The following is a 20,894-nucleotide window of genomic DNA, read 5'->3' on the forward strand; positions in this document are numbered from 1 at the left end:
AGAATTGTCATTTTTGGGTGAGCTGTCCCTTTAAGCCAGGCGACCCTGTCTTAATCACTGGTATAATTTGGTTCTTGCTTCCTGCCATAGGCATTTATGACACAGAACACTGGCAAGCAGAACGAGCACTGTCTGAAAAACTTTGACCTGGCCGAGTATCGGCAGGTTCTGAGTGACCTTTCCATCCAGATCTATCAGCAGCTCGTCAGAGTGGCGGAAGCCATCATGCAACCCATGATTGGTAGGTACAGATAGAACACTGGATTACTATAACCAATAAAAATGGAATTGTTTGCACATTCTGATCAATACATGTTTGATGTTGTCAGTTTCTGCCATGCTTGAGAGCGAGAGCATCCCCAGCCTGGCTGGAGTGAAGCCCATGGGCTACAGGAACCGCTCTTCTAGTTTGGACTGTGAGAGTGGAGGTCCAGCGGGCTACACGCTGCAGGCCCTAATCAGGCAGTTGGGACAGTTTTACACCACCATGGCAGACCACGGCCTGGACCCTGAGATCAGCCAGCAGGTGGTTCGCCAGCTCTTCTACTCCATCAATGCAGTGACCCTGAACAACCTGCTGCTGCGCAAAGATGTCTGTTCTTGGAGTACCGGCATGCAGCTCAGGTACACATTTGATGCTCTCAGGCAAATCCATGTCCGTGTTAAATCTTCAGAAGTGTCATATGAATGTAACAGCCATCTCACTGGTGTCATTTCAGGTACAACATCAGTCAGTTGGAGGAATGGCTAAGAGGAAAGAATCTGCACCAGAGTGGAGCCGCAGCCACCATGGAACCTGTTATTCAGGCCGCCCAGCTGCTGCAGGTCAAGAAGAAGACCTCCCAAGACGCAGAGGCAATTTGCTCGCTCTGTACCGCCCTCAGCTTACAGCAGGTAGACATTTAACACTTTTTTTTTTCTTATTTATTTTTTATTTTGTTTTCATTGACTTAATCATGCTATTCTACTCCACCTCAGATTGTGAAGATCCTTAACTTGTACACACCACTCAATGAGTTTGAGGAACGAGTCACTGTGTCTTTCATAAGAGACATACAGGTAAGACTACATGCACACTATGGACATACTGTAAACTTGCTAGGGTGTACCAGAGTTTCCATCTTGTTACAAACCCGTAAGACCTTTGTTTGACTTTGGAACACAAATTACGATATTTTTGATGAAATCCAAGTGCTTTCTGACCCTGCATAGACAGCAATACAACTGACATGTTCAAGGTCCAGAAAGATTTCATTTTTTTTTAATAAGCACATATCTCTTCGCAATTAAAAAAACACTACTAAGGAAGCCTTCAAAACGTATCACAAATCATTTGATTTAGATCAGGACTTCGGAGTGAGTTCGCGAATAATTTGATTTAGATCAGAACCTCAAGTCACGTATCGCAAATCATTTGAATTAGTCTGGGACTTCAGAGTGGGTTCTTCAGTCATTCTGTGAGTTGAATGATTCATGATCCACGCTCCGAGTCCTGATGTGAAATGATGGTTCACTAATCATTATGCAGATTGGGACTTCGGAGCATGGACTGCAAATCGTTTGATTTAGATCAGGACTTTGCGTATCATGAATCATTTAATTTCAGATTGGGACTTCGGAGCATGGATCGCGAATCATTTGATTTCGATCAGAACTTCATGTATTGTGAATCATTTGATTCAGATTAAGCCTTCAAATTGCGTATCACAAATCATTTGATTTAGATCAGAACTTCAGAGCAGGTTTGCGAATCATTTGATTTAGATCGGAACTTTGCGTATCATGAATAATTTGATTCAGATTGGGATTTCGGAGCGTGGATCGCAAATCATTTGATTTAGATCAAGACATCAGAGCGGGTTCTTCAATCATTCCGCGAGTTGAATGATTGATGATCTGCATTCCGAGTCTTGGTCTGAAATGATGGTTTGCGAATCATTATTTAGATTGGCACTTCAGAGCATGGATCGCGAATCATTTGTTTTAGACCGGATCTCCGGAGCAGGTTTGTGAATTCTTCACTTCAGATCGGAACCTAGGAGCGCAGATCGCAAATCATTTGATTCAGATCAGGACTTCAGAGCGGGTTCTTCAATCATTCTGCAAATTGAATGATTCACGATTCGTGCGCTGATTCCTTATCTGAAATGACGGTTCACAAATTATTATTCAGATTGGGACTTCGGCGCGTGTATCGTGAATAATTTGATTTAGATCAGAACTTCGCATATCACAAATCATTTGATTCAGATCGGGACATTGGAGCGGGTTCATCAATCATTCTGCGAATTGAATGATTCGCAATCCACACACCGAGTCCTGATCTGATGATGATCCTGATCCGGAGCATGGATCGCAATCATTTGATTTAGATCGGAACTTTGCGTATCATGAATCATTTGATTCAGATTGGGACTTCGGAGCAGGTTTGTGAATTATTTGATTTAGATCAGAACTTTGCGTATCATGAATCATTTGATTCAGATTGGGACTTCGCAGCGAGTGAATCATGAATCATTTGATTTAGATCAGAACCTCGCGTATCACAAATGATTTGATTTAGATCGGGACATTGGAGCGGGTTCATCAATCATTCTGCGAATTGAATGATTCGCAATCCGCACACCGAGTCCTGATCTGAAATTATGATCCTGACCTGGAGCATGGATTGCAAATCATTTGATTTCGATCAGAACTTTGGAGCGAGTTCGCAAATCACTTGATCCAGATCAGAACTTTGAAACAGGGGCTTCAGTCATTTTGTGAATTGAATGATTTGCGATCTAAACTGAAAAAATGGTTTGCAAATCATTATTCGGAGCGTGGATTGCAAATCATTTGATTTGGATCAGAACTTTGGATTGGGTTCGCAAATCTTTTGCTTTAGATCGGAACCATCATGAATCGCAAATCATTTGATTCAGATTCTTTAATACCTCTCAGAGAAGGGCTTTTTGAACAATAAGCGTTAGATCATTCAACAAAATCAAGCGTTCAAAAGCTGCTCTAAGTTAGTACTGTTTTGTTACCAAAAGATCAGTATTTTCTATAATGTTTGGTGGCTTCTTAATGAGTATGTCTAATAAAAACTCTCATTTCCCTTCGCAGAATCGTCTCCAAGATCGAATAGAGAACAACCAACTGCTGGCAGACACTAAATACACCTTCCCTGTGCTATTCCCTTACACTCCATCAGCGCTCAGCCTGGAAACCGTACACATCCCTGCCTCCCTCAGCCTGGACTTCCTCACACGGGTCTGACATCTAAATCTCATCTCTGTCTCACTCTGAGATCTACCGAGTCAGACCTGCGGCTTGCAGCGGGCCCGTCGCAGATCTGCTAACCCGCATACTAACAACACCATCCGTGTGGGATTTACAGTATCGGCATCTAACAAGACAGACAATCTCCCCGACCGACTAACTGTGGTGTTGAGACGCGTTTTCAGTAACGGGAGAGATGCATCTAAACGATGCAGGTGTAAATAAGCCGTCTGCCTTTCCTTCTATAACATTCAACCAGTTTTCTCTGGGCTCCGGTTTAATACAAGCAAGGCTATTGTTATATGAAGTTTAAACACTATATTTGGATTGGGATGTGTTTGTCTTTGATTAATTCTTATGAATAAATAAGTTTAATCTAAATTAAAGTAAGAGGGTTTTGGGCTACTGACATGAAACACTAATGCAAGATGTATGTGTCTGTACGAGATGTATGTATCTGTATTAGTACGCACTGATTTCTTTGTGTTTGTAATGGAAAAAAGTCTTTTATTTCCCTTGCTTGTGCAGGAGCACAGTCTCATCTGAAAAACACAGGCTCCCATTGAAGCAACACCACCATCTCATTTTGTTTTCTAGGAGAACTTTTAAAACCGGCTGCCAAGATTCATTCCCACAACCTCTAGCAAAAACAAGCAGGAAATATCTGCATTGCAGTGGCTGTTGCCAGTGACCAATCTGGATCGGACTCTCCAAACAGGGTCTTTTTATGCTTTTTTTCTTCTTGTGTGTTGAAGAAACAGATGTAGAGACTTGGGACCCTGAATCACGGGGCCAGCGAATGTGGCCATTCGTGAAAGTGATGAGAGGACGAGGACGATGAGAGGAGATTGAGCTGGGATATTTCATATTAGGTTGAAATAATTATGTGATTGTTTGTTGGTGGAAGCTAGAATGTGCTCGAAGGCATTTGCAAGTATGAAGAAACGTGTCTTAAGAGGCATAATATACACTGAGATGAGTTTTATGGTGTACAGAAACCTAAAGACAGACATTGTCAAACATACCAGGTTACTGTTTCATGAAAGCAATTATCACGATTTACTTTATACTTTTGCACAGCTCTGTAAATGATTACGTGCAATCAAATAGCAATAACTACGCACTGTTTACTTCAAAAGTACGATTTTATACAATCTCTTATGGTTTTCCCCTCATTTTGTATGTTGCCAACAGAATGGACTGTTCTGCAAGAAAAGTGCATCATGTCAATTCAGGATATTGTATTTTGTTTCAAAAAAGTAATTCATCTTTTAGTTTTAGGTTTCAGAATTCATACAAAGCTGTCCAATTCTCATGTATTGCACTCTCACTCTGTGGATACAACTTTCTGGATTGAAATAGTCCTTTCAATGCCAATAAAATAAAAACTGTAAATTTTCATAGTTGTAGTTTTGTATTGTTTTGTAAATATAAATATTTGCCCATTGACCATAATGACTTTTCATACCACAGCCCCTTGGTTGGTTTTTATATTTTAATGGTTGTTCTTATTTTTTACTGCCCTCTATCGACCATATTTGTAACATCTTATCTGGAGTTAAGTCAGAAAACACTGAAAAATTGCATGCTTTTGTCTTAATTATTGCTTATTTCAACTCCTGTTACATTTGAGTTATTGTGTATATTTCATGTATTAGTCTTTTTTTCAGTGACGCTCAAACAGTAAGTACAGTTCATAGTAAGGAAGCCTCACATTATACATGCTATTTGTGGTTATGACACTCGCACTTTTTAAAAGCAGATCACACCAACACTGTTTCGTTAACTACAGTTTATTCAGTCTATTTTTGTGCTAAATATCACACTTCTTAATTATAACTTTGATAAAACACGCACATGAACACATCCTTTAACCTTTAATCAGTTACAGCCTTATGAAAATTTACCATGGTTTTATTACAGATAAAACCAAAAAACTATATAGTTACTATATAGTTAAAATTATGGTAACTACAAATTAACCATATTTTTAATATTCTAACCATATGGTATTTGTAATAAAGCTGTGGTTTTATAAATGGACACGCCAAAAAATAAAACACTTACTATAAGGGAGCTAATATAATGTTACAAAATTAAGTAATGTGAATAAAGTTCACGGCTAAAAGCCGCCTTATTACTTTTGTAAGACGGTTTCTACATTAAAAAAATATTAATCTTAATTTAACTATAATTTAATGAATTCATTAATTTCATACTTCCGCTAGAAAGTATAGTCCCTGGCATTCTCGAGTTTATTGGTGGAGCGGAACTTGCTTCTACTTAAGGGTAGTATCACTCCGCTTGTCTGTGTTTGCTTTCCTGACAGGTTGTCATTAGTCATCAGTTTGTGCGTTAGTGGAGGGGATTTTTCAGTGAAGGTAATCTTTTTGATTCACTCGTGAATCACTGAATCATTCTCTCAGCTGATTCATTTAGCAATTAAAAGCCACTGTTATGTGTTGCACGTTTGTCGCTATTTGGCGGGGCAAAAACACAGTACCTGGCAATACTACAGTATGTCTAAAATGTTAAGTGACTCAATATTAACGTCTTCTTTATTGGACTGATGTACAAAATGATATCAAAGTTTTTTTTGGAAAATTTTTTGGTTTTTCAGCATTTTTGTGTATTTGAACCCTTTCCAACAATGACTGTATGATTTTGAGATCCATCTTTTCACATTAAGGACTAAATTTGAGGATCAGGGTACATTTAAAATGGAAAAAAAAAAAAGATATTTAGGCAAAATAAGAACAATGTACACATCTTCATTCTGTTCAAAAGTTTACACCCCCGGCTCTTAATGATTTGTTTTTCCTACTGAAGCATCAGTGAGGGTTTGAACCTTCTGTAATAGTTGCATATGAGTCCCTCAGTTGTCCTCATTGTAAAAAGATGGATCTCAAAATCATTGAGTTATGGTTGGAAAGGTTTCAAATACACAAAAATGCTGAAAAACCAAAGAATTTGTGGAACCAGAAGGATTTTTCTGAAGAACAGCAGCAGTTTAACTGTTCAGGACAAACAAGGGATCGTTCGGGTAACAACACTGTATTAAGAATCAGTAGTATGTAAACTTTTCAACGGGGTCATTTTTTTAAATTCAGTTATTATTTTCTCTTGTGGGCTATATGTAAACGTCTTTAATTAGAAATGTTTTTTGGTAGGTCAGTACTTAATCAAAACAAAACATGCATTTTGCACGATCCCTCTTATTTTGGTAAAATATGTAACATTTTGGAGATTCTGCAAGGTGTATGTAAACTTTTGAATTCAGCTGTATATTATGTGAATTGAACATGATCGGTGCATACTGATAAGAGCTCTAAATGTCAGAACAAGTGTCAAAATCATGAATCAAAAAGGAAGTCAATGTTTTGCCCCCGCTGACCGCATTTGAATATGATTCAGATCAATTCTTTGAATCTTCCAATCTGTTTATCTTTTTTTCAGTCACTTTCGTTGCTTTCAACTTCCTCGCTGGGGTCTTGTGAATGTGGCTGCACAGTTTTTCCCAGACATATGAGCCCTGCGGTAACGGTCGTAGGATGGCAAGACACGCCAGTTTGATCGTCTGCTCAACCTGTTTGTGGTAACGTTTTCACAGGAAGTCATCACATTTTGGCAAGGCGAGCACACAATTCGAATGGAAACATAATAAGATGAGATTTGTAAAAACACATATTCATTTGACAACATTATGATATTATAAATGTTAATCTCAGCAGTTATATTTAAGGTCAATCCAACAGTCAGGGAAAGTCCATCCACAAACCATGATGTGACTCTCAGTTTTCATTACACCAACCTTGTCCGCTTTTTCCAGTGTTTTGTTGAAGCTTTCACTTTTCTTTAGAAGTACCAAATTCGGTGGATTAAAAATACAGCCTTGAACAACCAACAGCCAAACATTCTTAAACACAATAAGACAATAATACAGAAAATTCCGAAATTAAAAACATGCAATCTTAGAACTGCAATTGTTAAACACACTTGTGTTTTAAACACAGACAAAAATCTCCATTAGTCAAAAAAACTACAGTTTGTGGATCCATAAAGCGAAAGATGTCTCCCACAGAAAGCTGCTCATCTCCACCCTCTGTACCACCTGCGTGCATTTCAGGGGTTTTTATAGGAGCTCAAAGATCCCGACCTCAACCAAAGATAAAGGAGAAGACTGCAGAGACATTAAAAAAGTAGCACCCTATGGTATAGGAGCTTCGAGCGTAGGGTACAGACAACAACTGTATGCAGAGAAACCACCGATGCTGTTGTTGTGAGATGTTTTTGTGTGATAGGGGCCTACAGCGATAGAGTGTGGTTTCGGAGGGGAGGGGGAAGGGGCTCTTACAATGCAGCTCAAAGTGCTCGTCGCATCTCTTTGCACCACGTTACTCTGCTCCAGTGCTGTCCTTTAGCCACGAGGTGACTTATCAACCTCTCTGGTTATTGGCAGCGTCTAAAGGAAAAGATGTCTCACTGTTTCTGCGGAAAACACAAATGACTGAGCTAAAAACGAATGTGTGCTTGCTCCCCTTTCTTGTTCTCACATGATCATTGCTGAGCTACGGTGCGTTAACCGCAGTAGTCGCCCACGGACGCATTCGAGAGTACTTACACTAGCAACCCTGAAACCCTCCTCCTCCCACTGATGCTGCACCATCCTACTCTGTATAGGCTTGAAAATCTCTTCACGACACGGGACTTTTCTGTCTGTCATGTAACCTCTCGTTTGGCGTTCGTGATGTAGGACAGTCCAGGGCTAGTTGCCATAATTATATGACAAAGTCTATTTACTTGGCAGCATTCCTCCGGTTTTCACGATGATGTGCCTCCCTGTGGTGACTGAAACCCTGCAAGAGGAGGTTGTCCAGATGAAGGCCAAAGGGACGACACTTTCAGCCACTGCAAGAGAAGCTGGTCGTTCCAAATCTGTGATTTCTAGAATATTCCAGCTTTACAATGACACTAATTTATTCAAGTCCCCCAGAAAGATTGGTCGTCCGTGTAAGACAAACGCACAAGAAGACAGGATAATGCAGAGACTCTCAATGGGGAATCGGTTCAACACCGCAGCCAGAATTGCTCACCAGTTCAGTGCTGAACAGTGTAAGGATCTATCTTTCTGTTTAAGAGCAGACATCCTGCAGTGACCAAGTCTCTCATCAGCAGAAAAATAATCAAAAGGCTAAGCCCATCTTGTGTGCACAGAGGAGAACTGGTACAAAGTTCACTTCAGTGATGAGAGCATTTTCATGTCACTACCGAAACAGTGTATGTTTTAATCCATTGGCTGAGACTGATTTTAACTACACCTACGCTTATAATCAGGAAATAGTTATGTCACTCTCTCTCATAGCTACATGCTGAGTAGATAGACCCCATCATTTTGAGGTAAATGTGGTCAAAAGTCTGAATAACTGAACATTACCAAACACCATTTTTTCTATAAATAAACACTTTTTTGGGAGTTATTCCATAACATTTGGTTTTTACAATGTGTTCAACTGTTTAGAACTGTGCTAGCTAAACATGTGCTGATTAGCATCTGTAAGCAAGGTTCAAAAGTATCTAAAATTGTCACTAGCGAAGCAGTCTCAATCAGAACATTTGAGTTTCAGTAGTGTTTTTTTGGCGGGAGTTATCCCATAAAATTGGCTCTACCGTAACAGTCATGACCGAAACATGTCAAAAGGGAACACTTAATCATATATTTGGGGGAAATAAACTATATTTTAGTATACAGTTATGCAACTTTTTTTTTTTTGGGGGGGGATTCTTAGTTTTAGGAGTGTTTTAGTATGTGAGTTAAAATTCTGTAATTTGATGTGGTCACTACCGAAAATGTGCACAAAACATGGGATGTTTTGTCAAAAATAAAGCATATTGAATTATCAACTAACATGTTATGATAGTGTTTAGTTCAATGTATATTCAGACTAATGAAGCCTTAAGTTTGAAATCAGTATGATCAACTTTTTGCATTTTACAAAGAAAAATTGGATTCAAAATGCAACAAATCTCATCACACTTGAAATATTGTTGAAAACTGTAATTGTTATTGACTTACCTCTGAAAACATTTTAATAAAATAGAAAAATATATATTTACAAGGAAGATGTAAGCAAAATCTTAATAGGTCAACATAACCCTTCTTATTAAATTATATATTAATGTGTTTCGGTAGTGGCGGAGAGGAAAAATATTCCAAAACTTTCTGAAATGACAATATGAGGATTAACTGTACAAATACTAGAAATGTGTACCATGGATATTATACAACTTGCATACATACTAAATAAGTTGAAAAAGACACATTTTTTTCAAGACGTTTCCAACTCTGACTTTTAAATTATTATTGTTATTACTAATGTTCAAAGATTTAGATGCTGTGGTGAATTTGACCAAAAAAATTGTGGCCTTCAAATGAAATGCTTCAGCGTTAGCACTGAAATAAACTGGTAACAACCTTTGTCCTCGTTAGGATGAGGATATACGAATTACCACACTGAATACCAAAGAAAGCACATGTTTTCTGCTAGTTTCAACACATGATGCTCATTTCTTCTGGGTTATCAGTACTGCCACACCACATCCATTTATGTGGTTACTTGATGGGTCAAAATCCGATCGATCAGCTATGATCAGTTGTAAGACCTTTCTCTGCTTGTTTGTCACTTTTAGAGTCATATTGTGAAGATCTAGTATTGCTCATGTAGCACTGTGATTTTTGTAAGGTTGAAACTTTAAAGTTTAGAAAATTCCTTAAATCATTTTTTTATTTATTTTTTTTGCATTTGAGACTTCATGCATCATAACCAAAGGTCAATGTCCTCTGTAGATACAGGAAATATGTAGATACACAGCTGAGCAACCACAGTCTCTTCACAACACAATCACACTAATTTAGACAGCACTAAGAAAGGACTAAATATTGTTGTGTGTCTACAAAGATTTTTAAATGAAGTGAAATCAGTTATGCAAGACATTCAAGTTTTAGGAGGCTTTAAATGTTCATAAGTACAATCTGCAGTAGTTTGTGGAAAGGTTAGCCTAATTTGAATAACTTTGACCATTTCGTTTTAGATATTAATCGTTTCGTTTGTGACTTGAACGCTGTTTACAAAAGCGATAGTAGCTTAGATTGACAACATGCTGGCCTCATTTTTACATAAACCCATTTGCTGGAGGCGACAGGAAGTGGGTTGTAATAGGTTACCACTTGTTTTTGTTTTTTAGATTGAAGGTACATGCTGAGAGAGGACTTTTTCATTTATATTTACCTGCACTTCTGTCTAACAGTTCGTAAGCAATGCCTCAAAATCTAAAAGAGAAAGAAGGATGGCAAAACATTTTTGCTAATGTTACTGGAAATATTCTAAATATTAACAATAATAATTAGTAATAATGATTTTTATCACTATGAAAACTTTAATCGGTGATATCTGCTAGTAGGATAAATTAATATTAGTGATTTGTTGTCAATATATTCAGTTTTTCATTTTGTAACAGGAGGAAGTAAACATGTCTCCTTTTTTCAGGCATCAGTTTCAATCCAACTACCAAAATGCAACATAGTCTTTGTTTTAGTCAAACCCACAAGGTCTGTCTGCTTTGGTCTCTCAATGGTTTGACCTAAATAAAGTGCTGACTGTTCTCCTTTAAGATGCAAAACTTGATGTAACTGCTACATAACAGATATTACGTATGGTAAAGACTGGTGGTCCTCAACTGGTGGGTGGTAATCCAGAAATGTGTTGCGGGTTTGTTCAAATCCGGTTGCAGACAGCAGCAAAAAAACCCTTAAGCATTAAGCATATAATCATGCATAGGACATTAAAACGTTTCCTATGTCTAACGTCAAAGACCACATTGAATCAAATCACAGTATTTTGTCGCAAATAATTCAAAATTATTTGGTTAATATATCCTTGCTTTTTCAAAATTGCCAATTTTCATATAGTTATGTTAAACATTTCTAATTTTGTTTAGTCTGTTATGTAAATTTCATATTTGATTGTAAGGACTTTTTTTTTTTTTTTTACTTTTGTACACTGAACAGTTTTGGTAAATTGTGTTGGGTCACCACTTGTCTTGGTCAAGTCACTTGAAACATATGTAATTTTTTAACTATTAACCATCGATTCGGACCAACTGTCAGAAGTGCATGGTTTACAAAGCACTTCAATTATATGGACTCGCAGAGATGGATTTTTCTTAAAGGAGAAGTCCACTTCCAGAACAATAATTTACGGATAATGTACTCACCCCCCTGTCATCCAAGATGTTCAAGTCTTTCTTTCTTCAGTCGTAAAGAAAGAAAGGCTTCAAGCGAACGCAAATGCGGTTTTATTTTCATTTAAAAAAACATAAATGACAATTTAAATACTTTTTAATCTCAAACGCTTGTCTTGTCTTGCTCTCCCTAAACTCTGTATATTCTGGCTCAAGACGGTTAGGGTATGTTGAAAAACTCTATTTTACTATTTTCTCCCTCAACTTCAAAAATCATTTCAAAATCATCCTACATCACTGCAGAAGTACCCGACCCAGTCTTTGCAAAGTGAACATGTAAAGAAGATCAAACACCCTTAACAAAAAAGGTAAAACAGTGATATAGGACGATTTTGAAGTTGAGGGAGAACATGAGATGGGAGTTTTTCAACATACTCTAACTGTCATGAACCAAAAAAAAAAAAACAGAGTCCAGGCAGAGTAAGACAAGACAAGCATTTGACATTAAAAAGTATATAAATTGTATTGTTTTTATGAAAATAACCGATCGTTTCACTGGATAAGACCCTTCTTCCTTAGCTGGGATTGTTTACAACCGCATTTGGAATCATTTGAAGCTGCATTTAAACTGCATTTTGGAAGTTCAAAATCAGGGCACCATATCAGACTTGTAAGGCTTAATATAACATACGTGATGTCTCTTACTGAAATATGTGTTAAAATGTGTTATTTAGAAAATCCACATTGTTTTATATACATTTTGGACTACAGGAGCGCCGATATTTTGATGATGTGAAATGGTTGTTTCTTTGAATGTTTTTTTTTTTGCTTACCTCAACACAACTCAGATGTCGAAGGGCAAAAACAGTGAGTAAATGATGAGAGAAATTTAATTTTTGGTGGACTATTGGTAATTTTTTGGTGATATTACACTCCAGTACTGCATAATGTACCCAGTCACTACTGTGTTACTGATACTGAAACAGGAAATGCTCAGAGGATAGACATATACTTCTGCATTTAGTATAGTGAGTTCATATATAGTATGAGAAGACTGTGCATTACATGTAGCCTATACTGCAGTTTGTGGATTCTTGTCTTTCCTGTCACAACATAACCGCATCCAAGACTTTCACTTTCATACTTGTGTATATGCTCTAGTGACAATAATGTCAAACTGAATTAACATATTTTCAATTACATACATTCAGACATTACATCCTTGATGTCACTGAGTTTCAGTCAGAGTTGTGCAACACTCAATTGCCATTTGCAGATACGAATGAATGGGAAGTGCCGCAAGTTGAATCCCACATGTCGCAAAAAGTCTGTGACTTATATAAAACAGCATTTTCTCAGTGTAAACTTTAAAAATATTTCAACTCAAATCTATTGTTTAGTTTAAAACATTGAAGATTAGCCGATCAGTTTATTCAATGTTAAGCTGTTTCTTTCAAAAAGCTCTCTATTCAGCGTAGTGAAGCCTCTACTACATCAGTGTTGCCAAGTCTGCGCTTTTCCTGCAGAATTGGGCTACTTTAACACTGTTGCCCATGTTGTTTTTCATGTCCGTGGGTTGAAGCAACCCTGACAACATATTTAGCTCCTGAAATGCACATTTTGCCAGGGGGAACCCCGCCAAAAAATGTGTATTTTATCACCCAGAATGCAATTTTTATCGGGGGAACCCCTCCAAAATGCCACTGGGCTAGTTTTGACCTAGTTTTGAGAATATTGGGCAGGTTTTGTTGTGTAAACCTGGCAACCCTGCTCTACATTGACATCCATTAAAAAAATGATGTCTGGTCTCCTTCCCTGCATTGCAGCATTATCTTTAGCAGTTACGCTTTTTTGGCTAAAGGTTGCAGGCTTGCCTTCTAATGGGTTTGGTGCAGTCTGGACTATTGTTTTCCACCTCAAATTTTATTTGTTTATCCACCTTATTTTTCAATGAAAAAGTAAGCTGTTTTTGTGAATGTGTGAGACTTCCGCTTAGTGGCAGTAGGAAAATAACGAGAAGAATAATGCAATAAAAAGTAAAACTGTTTGCACTACAAACCGGTGTGTTCGTAACTAAGATAATACATTAAAATAATATGGTAAGACATAGCAGTTTATGGACTGTTAATGGACTGATATGGTGCCCTGAGTTTGAACTTTCAAAATGCAGTTTAAATGCGGCTTCAAACGATCCCAAATGCGGTTGTAAACGATCCTAGTCAAGGAAGAAGTGTCTTATCTAGCGAAACTATTGGTCATTTTCATGAAAATAATACAATTTATATAATTTTTAATGTCAAACGCTCATCTTGTCTTACTCTGCCTGAACTGTTTTTTTTTTCCGGTAAATGACAGTTAGGGTATGTCGAAAAACTCCCATGACATGTTCTCCCTCAACTTCAGAATTGTCCTGTATGATCTTTGCATGTTGCAAAGACTGGGTCGGTGCTTCTGCAGTGATGTAGAATAATTTTGAAATGATTTTTGAAGTTAAGGGAGAAAATAGGGTTGGAGTTTTTCGACATACCCTAACTGTCTTGAGCCAGAATACACAGAGTTCAGGCAGAGCAAGACGAGACAAACGTTTGAGATTAAAAAGTACTTAAATGGTATTTTTAAAATGAAAATAACCAATCGTTTCACTAGAAAAGACTGCATTTTGGAAGTTCAAACTCAGGGCACCATTAACGTCCATTATATGGAGAAAAATCCTGAAATGTTTCCCTCAAAAAACATAATTTCTTTACGACTGAAGAAAGAAAGACATGAACATTTTGGATGACAAGAAGGTGAGTAAATTATTTGTAAGTTGTTGTTCTGGAAGTGGACTTCTCCTTACGCTTCTCGTAGCTATGTGAAAAATATCTATCTGTCTGTACACATAAAGTCTATAATACAAGGGCACTATCTCGGGTCCCCCTCAGCAGAAATTGTGAAACTTATACAGGACCGAAAAGGCAGTTTAGTCACAACTCAAAAGGGCCAGAAGGGCTCGAGCGGGGTTTGTATGTGGGAGGGAGAGATAAAGACAGAGAGATGCAGATCAGAGTGTGTACAGAGCAGGGGGACGTGAAAAACAGGTTTAAGGAGCTCTGCTTTACAACACTGATTTTGAAACTTGTGAATCCATGAGTCCTTTTAAGACAGAATCGCTATTCAACTAGATTTTTTCGTGCACCCCTAGTTTTGACGACATGGCAACAACTCTTCCTCTTCTTGCCTCGCCTCCTTTGTTGCATGTTCCTGGGGGCGGGGTTTATGTAGAAATTTGGGTTTGTGATGTCACCTACCCGGGAAGTAGCTTATTGTAGTCACTACGGGCCATTTTTGTAGGCATTAAAACTGAATTTAAAAGACAATATCTCCATTTGCACTGAACCTTCAGCCTCATAACGTTGCAGATATTGTTTACACTCTAACAGCAACATTACACACTAACTAAAGTTAAAAAAGTGAAATCAAAATCAACCACCCCTTTAATATTAAAATATGAGCAGAGAAAGAAAGAATGAAAAAACAACAACAGCGGAGATAGGGACTACCTTTATATATTTAAAAACATAATAATAATGATAATGAACTCTCAAGAAATCGTATCATTAGACTAAAAACTATCATGAACAAATCCACTTTGTTTCGATAAGTTATTAAAAGTTCTAATATTTGCCAGCGCTACAGACAAAGTACAAATGACACATCAGTTTAAAACAAAAAGAATAAATGCATAGTTTTACTTTTTGTGTACTCTTCTTTGAATTTTCGGTGCTTCTCTACAAGAAGAGCATAGCCAAGGAATCACATACACATCCATAAAATAATGACCATTAGTTATAAATTAAACATAAATAACAAACGCATACGCATTAATGATAAATAAAAATTGTTAAAAAACAGAATGTTAATGACATTACAGTGACATTACAATGATATTCAAACAACCACACATAAGGAAAACATCTAAATACATGGATTTTCTTTAAATACCTCAGTGTAATATTTTAAGAATCTTAGGGGGTTTTTATTCTTTTTAAGATGAAGAGATTTCAGAAGTGAGTTTAATTCAGTTTTAAAAAGGGGATGGGTAACTATTTGCAAATGTTTGTTTGTGAATGAAAAATGTACCACATAAAATGAAACCTATGTCAGGCCAAAATTGCTTGAACAAAGGACAATCAAAAACAGATGTACTAATGTCTCCTCTGCTAGTTTGCAAAAAGAACATGAGCTGTAAGTGTCCAAATATTTAGAAAGATTAGACTTAACAGTATATATGTAAAATCTGAAAATGTGTTTCCTTTGCCTTATTGGGAAAACAGTTTTTTCCAGATAAAAACCACTTGCTTTTCCAGTCTATATATTCGGGTCTATATCTTTGTTTGCTGTGTTTCACAATAATCCGTTGTGTCATCGCATTCCTGATCAGACAAACACTGTATCAGTGCTCTTATTTGCTCATATTTAATTTGAAGAAGACATAAAATGTGCACACAAACAGTGCTGGTCAAGCCTGAAGCACGAAGGAATTTGAAATATGTTCACAAAAACAGACCCTCCCATCTCCCAATAATAAGACAATCTCTGGCTGCACTCTGGAGTACTTGGAATGGCCAACAAAAACTTAGAACAAACAACATCAGAAGCAAAATTCTAACAGTGCATTTATAAGTCCAGATCTATCTATGTCTGTTGCCTGTCTGTCCTGTCGGCCCGGCTCCTGAAATGAAGCCTGCCACTTGCATGGAAGACACAGAAGAAATTTTCATATGGTTTGAACACAGTCATGATTATGTTATCGACCCTACATTCCAAGTGGAAATCTGGGGGGCCACACTTCCACACAAGGTGTTTCTCACAACAATTTGTATAATAATAATAATCATTTTAAGTGAATTTAACAAATAAACATGTTAAAGAAAATAAAACATTTAACTAAAGAAACTTGTTTTCTTTCTTTACAGCCCATCAGTCCCACTATAAACTATAGGAATCAGTATCAGCAGGAACAGACTTGACAGAGACAGTTGTGTAAGAGCAAAACCTTCAGGGTATTTTGATAGCGACTGGAGTTTAAATTCTAGTTTCACTTTAAAACGTGAGTGTCTTCATGTCCAGGTTGAAGGAATCCTCAAGTGCACATTTTGTGTGTTGCATCAAGACAGCAATCATACATTTGCGCTGTTTTTATTTTTCTTGTTTTTATTCATTTAAAATCTTTTTTTCATATAATCATATAATTCTAAACTGATTGTTTTATCATTTATCATTTATATAATTGTAATTTTTCTATCACTTATTCACCTATTAATTTTATTATGCTTCTATAATTTATATTTCTTGCTTATGCATTTTCATTGTTGTTCAATCTCAAGATTGTGGGGTTTCATGAACTGTTTTGTCTGTGTGAGTAAGAGATAAGATGAAATGTTTATAGAAACGGTTTATGGGATGTTGTTGTGAAACAATTTGGTATAATACTACTTGTTGAATTTGTGTTTGTCAGACGAAGTCTGAGCACTGAGACATACACAACTAATATTGTTCAGTAAACTCATTTCTTACCATCATCATTTCGACAGCTGCTGCTCTTCTCTGGCTTTCCTCAGTCAACTTCTTGGCTGACTGAAGACTATTAAACACTCGTTTTGGTTAACTTACTGTTAACATGGTTTGGATTACGACAGCTCTGATGACTAATTGTTGTGATACCGGACAAACCGGTACTTTCTGGCGTCCGGGACTCCAGTCAAGAAGCTGTCAATCAAAAACTCTCCAGCCAATGAGACCCCACCGCTGCTAGCCCCGCCCTCCACGAGGGATTTGTGCTAGAATGGCAAACGAAAACTCATGGAGCGTAAACAAAAACCTAAAAAAATTCCGACAGCGCATTTGTAACAAGAAAGAGTGGAAAACACTTGCAGTGTATCTAAATGCGAAGCCAAAAAAGCTTCTAAGACATTTCATTAATTTCCGTTTAGATTTTTATTAGATTCTTGAGAAGTTACGTTTAAATTAAAGTAGCAAAATTGATTCCAGGGGGTGGAGCTAAGACACGAGGAAAGAAGGAGGCGCAAAATAATAAATGAGAAGCACCCTCTCTGTCTCACTCTCTCTCTCTCTCTCTCTCTCTCTCTCTCTCTCTCTCTCTCTGTCTGTCTTCCTCCCTGATAGTGATACTGTGAGCTGTCACTTGTCAGTAAACGTGTGTGAGTAATGAAGACGCCAGTGATCTATGCCTGTACTGCTGAATAAGAGATGGCGGGTGTTTTCTGGATGCTCATGGTTATTTTCTGTTCTTTGGTTCTGTCTGAGAGTGGAGATGATGGTGAGTAATTGAGATTTGATACAATCCATAAGTTTTTAATATTCGCACTTTTTATATGTTTTCAATGGGACTGGTTATTATAAGCACTTTGTACTCAAATCGCTGGCAAGTTCTCCTAAATAAATTAGTGTAACTGTAGCTAGATCGACATGTGACCCTGGATCACAAAACCATAAGGGTCTTTTTTCCCATTGATGTACAGTTTATTAGTATAAGACAATATTTCACTGAGATACAACTATTTTAATATCTGGGGGTGTAAAAAAATCAAAATATTGAGAAAATCGCCTTTGAAGTTGTCCAAATGATGTTTTTAGCATTCTATTATTAATAATAAAAAAAAGTTTTTATATATTTATGGTAGAAAATGTACAAGATATCTTAATGGAACATGATCTTTTTGGCATAGAAGTAAACCAATAATTTTAACACCTACAATGTATTTTTGGCTGTTGCTACAAATGGTTTTGTGGTCCAGGGTCACATATAATAATGATTATAAAACGACAGACGCCTTTGAGAGAAATTCATGTGAAATGTGATCACTTAGGCTAGTTTATAATTGAAGCACACTAACATAAGGTAGAGACTTAAGAGTAGAAAAATGATAAATTATTTTTCTCCTCATGGTTGCTTTTAGATTGGTCTGATATAGAACCTGCAGATCCTGATGTGAGCTGCACATCCACTTTGACCCTCATAGAAAGTATCCTCACATGCTCGCTAAACGACGAACCCACTGAGGAGGTCAAACGCGTGGAACTCTGGTATTTCATTAGACATATTTACTGTCTGTCAGAAAATTAATAAAAAGTTTCTGTCACTAGAGTGTTTGAATGTAATGTGAATCAATCAAAATAATAAAAAATGACAGAGTTTTTTTTTTTCTGCTTAGCAAAATGAAAGGTGAAGATGTTGAAAACAATTGTACAGATGCTATTCCCGGACAACCAGACTTTACTTTTAAGAATCTGATCAATGCAGCAAAATACGTGCTATGCATAGGAGACAATGGTTATAAAAAATACATCGACCTGACAAAAATGGGCAAGTCTATCTATCTGTCTATCTATCTATCTATCTATCTATCTATCTATATGTCTGTCTGTTGCCTGGCTGTCAGTTTGTCTAATATGTCTTTGTCTTTGCAGTCAAAATCCCAGCTCCTGAAATAAAGCTTGCCTCTTACAAGAAAGACACAGAAGACGTTTTCATATGGTTTGAACACCGTCATGATTATGTTCTTAGCCCTAAATTCCAAGTGGAAATCTGGAGGGACAAACTTGCAGACAAGGTGTTTCTCACAAGTTTGTTAGACTTGACCTTCCCTTAAAAAAAAGTCAATTCTGAGTTCCTTTGGGAAATAAACAACAACGTTTTCTTTCTTTACAGCCTTTGTGTCTCAATATGGATTATAGGAACGTAAGTGTCAGCAAGGAGAGACTTGGTGGAGACGGTTTCTACTATACACGTGTTAGAGCAAAACCTGCTGGGTATTTTGATGGCAACTGGAGCGAGTGGAGTTCAAATGTCAGTTTTACTATAAAAAGTGAGTGGAGAAATGGAGAAGATACTACTGTTATACTATGTTTAGTATAGTAAATACTCCTTGTTGGGCTTTTTGTGCTCGTTATTGGATTTTAACCATTATTTATCATGTCTGACACATTGTGATGCTCTAAATGATGGTGCAGGTTCTTCATTTACTACGACAGAAAAGAATTTCGACCTTCCAAAGGTCGGTTACATCATGACCTTTGTCGTTCTGATGCTCATCATCGCTTTCGCGACCTTGCGATGGAGAACACAGTGAGTGTCATGTATACCTTTCTTATACCTTTCAAAAACCCAACCCATTTGATATTTTTTAACACGTGTACTGAATTTCTCATCCAGAATAAAAGACTACATTACACCAAACATCCCACACCCCAAGGCAACTCTTGCACAAATGCACAGGGTAAATGAATCCCTCATGTCTTGTTTTGTTGACGTTCTGCAAGATTAAACATGTGAGACTTTGCGTCTTCACACAGTCTGTTTTTTTATGTTTTCAGGGCCTTCCTTTCACTTTCAGTCCTGAGATATTCAGCGACGTCTTCATACACCGTGTGGATTACGTAGATGAAAAGCCATGTGCTCCTGAGCCTCAGGACGACCTGGATGAGCACTGCTACAGCCAAGCCAGTTCCTCAAGAGCATCAGTGAGTGAAATGGACATGAAAGCAGACGAATGCCTTCCAAAAGAGCAGTCCCACCTTAAAATTAGACTGTTAGATAATTCAGATTTGTCGAAAGACAGCGAAAATGGCAGCTCTCAAAGCATAACATCCCCTCAGCGAGAATGTAAAGACGAAGCATATGTCACAATGTCCAGCCTCTTTAAAACACAATGAAGAGACTGTCTTAAACCAATTCAGGAATTTACTGGAAGTTCACTGGATTCTACAGACCCTACAGAAAGGGTTAACTGAGACTGCATGATGCATTTAATAACCCATCAAGCCTGTTACTTATATACAGTATGAGGAGCTTTGACATGTCCCTAGTCATGTCCGGTTTGTAGCTCTGATGCTAACCAAGTTTGTACATATCTTAGCAGTCATCCACAGGTTTCATTTTCAGCCAAGCAATGTGCACAGCTGTGGTCTCCATTTTGGTAGCCAGTTTCCTTCTGAATGTTTTAGAAACACATGCATTAAGAGTGATAAGAAACAAAGAAATACACATTTCTGAAGTCATCACGCATATACTCAGACCTCGTGTAACTGCTGCTAGCCTCAGTGTTCTTTAACAGACATTTATCCATGTATATTTTCATCCGTAAGTAAAGCTGAGAGGTTTTTGGTTCTGTTAACGTCACGCACAACTTTCAAACCTAATACATACAGTAAAGTGGCACTTTTTTAGGTTAGAGTTTTTATTTATAATGATCACAAGAAATGTCTTCTGTTTATAACTGCTTGCAATTCTAATTTTGTCATGCAATCAGCTGTAGCCTATATATTATTCTATATTAAACAGATTTGTAATAAAAGAATGTATAAAAAAACATTAGCCCACATAACTG

General features: G+C 37.2%; 2 protein-coding genes across 2 annotated transcripts in view; both read left to right on the top strand.

Moving 5' to 3' along the window:
* myo5b (myosin VB) overlaps positions 1 to 4,663 on the top strand; it is a 66,508-nt gene extending 61,845 nt beyond the window's left edge. The window contains exons 35-39 of the mRNA XM_051093357.1: positions 91 to 241; positions 330 to 624; positions 720 to 894; positions 979 to 1,059; positions 3,109 to 4,663. Coding sequence (XP_050949314.1) covers positions 91 to 241; positions 330 to 624; positions 720 to 894; positions 979 to 1,059; positions 3,109 to 3,261 — 855 coding nt within the window. The 3' untranslated portion in view covers positions 3,262 to 4,663. The remainder of the gene's footprint in view (positions 1 to 90; positions 242 to 329; positions 625 to 719; positions 895 to 978; positions 1,060 to 3,108) is intronic.
* A 12,960-nt stretch (positions 4,664 to 17,623) lies between these two features.
* il7r (interleukin 7 receptor) lies at positions 17,624 to 20,881 on the top strand. The gene is made up of 8 exons (XM_051093867.1): positions 17,624 to 17,824; positions 18,465 to 18,591; positions 18,720 to 18,871; positions 18,976 to 19,118; positions 19,217 to 19,373; positions 19,519 to 19,633; positions 19,721 to 19,784; positions 19,882 to 20,881. Exons 1-8 carry the CDS (start codon positions 17,755 to 17,757, stop codon positions 20,218 to 20,220), a joined length of 1,167 nt encoding a protein of 388 aa, XP_050949824.1. The 5' UTR covers positions 17,624 to 17,754; the 3' UTR covers positions 20,221 to 20,881.
* The last annotated feature ends 13 nt before the right edge of the window (positions 20,882 to 20,894 follow it).

This window comes from Labeo rohita, chromosome 21 (assembly GCF_022985175.1).
Source record: "Labeo rohita strain BAU-BD-2019 chromosome 21, IGBB_LRoh.1.0, whole genome shotgun sequence".
Taxonomy (NCBI): domain Eukaryota; kingdom Metazoa; phylum Chordata; class Actinopteri; order Cypriniformes; family Cyprinidae; genus Labeo; species Labeo rohita.